The 3,164-nt window shown below is 31.0% G+C and overlaps 1 protein-coding gene across 1 annotated transcript; it reads right to left on the bottom strand.

Moving 5' to 3' along the window:
• Positions 1–469, bottom strand: LOC143195886 (acaloleptin A). Its single transcript, XM_076403398.1, has one exon. It carries the CDS (start codon positions 411–413, stop codon positions 105–107), a length of 309 nt encoding a protein of 102 aa, XP_076259513.1. The 5' UTR covers positions 414–469; the 3' UTR covers positions 1–104.
• Positions 470–3,164: the final 2,695 nt, after the last annotated feature.

The following is a 3,164-nucleotide window of genomic DNA, read 5'->3' as shown; positions in this document are numbered from 1 at the left end:
TGTTGTCTGCGAGAAAAGTTTTATTTTATTTTGTTATGGTAGCTTTTATTATTTTAAGAATCATTTAATCAATTAATTGGAATAAATTATTGAAAATAAATAGGTTAAAACTTAATTGATCCTGATAGGCCAACCCACGTCCTGTCTCCTCCTCTTTGAGGTCCACTGATATGTTGTTTCCATTCTCCTCGTACGTCATGATTCTGGCCGTGCTTCTCCAAGATCACGTGTGATCCGGTATTACCTCTCTGATCTCTGGCTATGTCTGGTCGAAGTTCCCACTGTTGATTGGATTTTTGTCCATTGAGATGGTTTCTATCAACGAATCGTCTGTATCGTAATTGATCACCTTCGGGATATGCAGTTACGTACAGAACACAGCATGTTAGCACAACTACAGTGTACAACGACATTGTTTAGTTACAGTACTGCTTCTACATGTGTATCTAGACGACTGTTATTACATATTATATTTTATATTATTTATAGAGGCATAAAAATCGATTTAACTGGGTTTCACTTTCCTTGTGATCCCCCTTGTCGCATTGTATTACTGTATTAATCATCAAAGGTTAACGTTATCGCTCCAGGTTAGAAAACAGTAATTTTATTTTGGTCTGATTTAGATTAGTTTACAACACATCGATTGAATATTACCCATAATAAAAAATGGGCAAATGTTAATATCTCAGCATCGGAGCTTATTAACATCGACTGCTATTTATTGAAAATCTTTACAGAATCATGCATATATATCGTCATAATATATACGTCATATTTGTGTTGTAAAATATTTAGATATACGGGGTTTGTTTGCGAACAAATATAATAATAACATCAGATATAATGAGTACGATTTGAAGGTAAAGATTTATTTACTAAATAATATTTATTTTTTTAATAATTTTCCTTAACTTTAACTAATAATTGTAATAGGTACAGCAAATCTCTCAAAACAAATTGATCCCTTTCTTACGTTTTTTTTTATACTTAAACAGAATGTTTCATGAAGACTTGTTATTCAAAGTCTAGCAAAAGAAATATTGTTAAATTTGATGACATATGTCATGACAACTTGTTCATTTTTATGCAGCATAAATACAATATAAATAGTTTTAAATACAAAAACGTGTGGGGTTGAAAACAAGAACAATATACGTTTATAAAGCTATTTTAATTTATCGGAAAAAAGTAGTGCCTTCTTGAAACGACGACACAAAATGCATTGTCAGTTCAATCTTATTGTAATACAAACGTAACTCTTATGGTGTAAATATCATACATCACTCATTCCATCGTCAGACATTACACCTATTTCTTAGAAGTTCTAGTACTGTATTAGTTACCCTATATAACATCTCCTTGCTGTCCTTCCTGATATAATACTGCGGGGCTGAAATAAGTTCTTTGGATAACAGAAGAGAGTTAGAGAGAGACTCTTTGTAAGGTATGATAACTCACTCTGGTTTAAGCACAACCTGCTCCATCATAAGACATTTCATCGATTCCGGGATACTAGAAATGGACTAAAACTGACCCATGCCCGTGCCTTTATCGCTAATAACAAAATAACCTCATGAGCACGGTCAAATATTTATACTAGTCTATCAATGAAAAGATTCCCCAAGGGTGACATCAACCCGCATCGAAGCGATTACGTTGGTTCGCCACTTACGAACTTGGTGCAGGAGCAACACTTTAGCAAATATAGTAAATCATAAGAGTTCATTCAGAAAGAAACCTACAATATCTTGTAATTGTCATAGGCCCCATGAGCTCCCTCAAGAACCTTAGGCTGGAGGAGATAGTTATTGTTAAGATTAATCATTAAATCACGAATCTATTTCATTTACGTGGCTACAGGACGGATATATGAATCATTAATAATGAATATTTTATTTTTGTATAAGGACCCAGACGCTCATACGTTGGAACTGTATAAAAGGCTCGACCAGCACTCACGGTAAAACATATTTTAGGTGGATGCAGGAAAAAAGCTAATCAAATAATAATAAAATAAATAGTTGATATTTTTTATAATTGATAGCTAGAGGTCTCGGAACAATTTCAGTTGACCTTTGAGGACATCAACTGCGATACCTTATAATTACATATCACGTCATCAAATATCATATCAATTTAATTGATAATAAATTGATACCTAATTTTTTTACATAAAAGTCATTACAGGAATTATATGTGCCTCAGAGTGGATCCAAAAAATCATTAATATTTATGATAAATCTCTATGGTTCTAATATGATTAATTAGTTTGCTAAAATAATAGAAATATAACTATTATTCTATTTTTTATTCTGGCTTACCATCTCGTGATATTGATATAATCTTCTTTACTGTTAAAATAAAAACTTCGCTGATAAAGATATGGGAAACACTGAATGATATAAAAGCTTCACCAAAACATCTTTTCATTCTTTTATAGACGTCCAGCAAAATTAACATATAATACTGGACGGTGTTAAAGAATTGGATAAAATATCGACGTTGAAATAAAGCAGTATTAAAATAAATTTATGATAATAACGAATTATGTAAACAACTATAATTATATAATATAAAACTATATATCAATATAGCATGATTTGTAAATATATGCTTATAATTGTGATTCTGGAGTGATGATCTTTAAGTTGGTTACGTTAAACAGTAGGTTCAATCCATATAAGCTCTAGTTGGTAAAAGAGACTCTATAATATTAATTAAACTCAATGCATTAGCTCATTTTGAGTCTAACCACAAAAACAAAAAGTAAAAAACAAGAAGGAGATGTAACCCTTACTATGATTTGACACATGTATCATTTTATTCTACTGACATCAAGCTTCAAAGCTATACATGTTATATTTTTGAAAGTAATTCTTTGAAAATGTCAAGTGTAGTGCCTGAAAACGTGCATTTGTGGCACACATTACCTTTATTGTTTTATCAAAAGAAAAAATCCGCTGAAAGTCGCCCTTTGCTGGTAGAAGTTTAAGCCGATAAACATAGATATAAAACTACGTTAAGCATTAAGCTATGCTTGGTAAAAACGAAACTTACTATAGAGAAAATTCATTTTAAAAAATTGATACAGTTTAAAGTTAATAAATTATTAAATATAACATTTTGTAATACTTTTGAAAACATTGACTAAAACGCATGAG

This window comes from Rhynchophorus ferrugineus, unplaced genomic scaffold (genome assembly GCF_030347505.1).
Source record: "Rhynchophorus ferrugineus isolate W39M unplaced genomic scaffold, kcgeb_rfMv2 rfM4, whole genome shotgun sequence".
NCBI classification, from domain to species: domain Eukaryota; kingdom Metazoa; phylum Arthropoda; class Insecta; order Coleoptera; family Curculionidae; genus Rhynchophorus; species Rhynchophorus ferrugineus.
Note: the sequence above shows the minus strand (reverse complement) of the source record. Positions and strands in the feature narration are given on the sequence as shown.

Excerpts from the sequence above, each read along its gene's own strand:
- LOC143195886 (XM_076403398.1), bottom strand. The coding sequence starts at position 413 with ATGTCGTTGTACACTGTAGTTGTGCTAACATGCTGTGTTCTGTACGTA.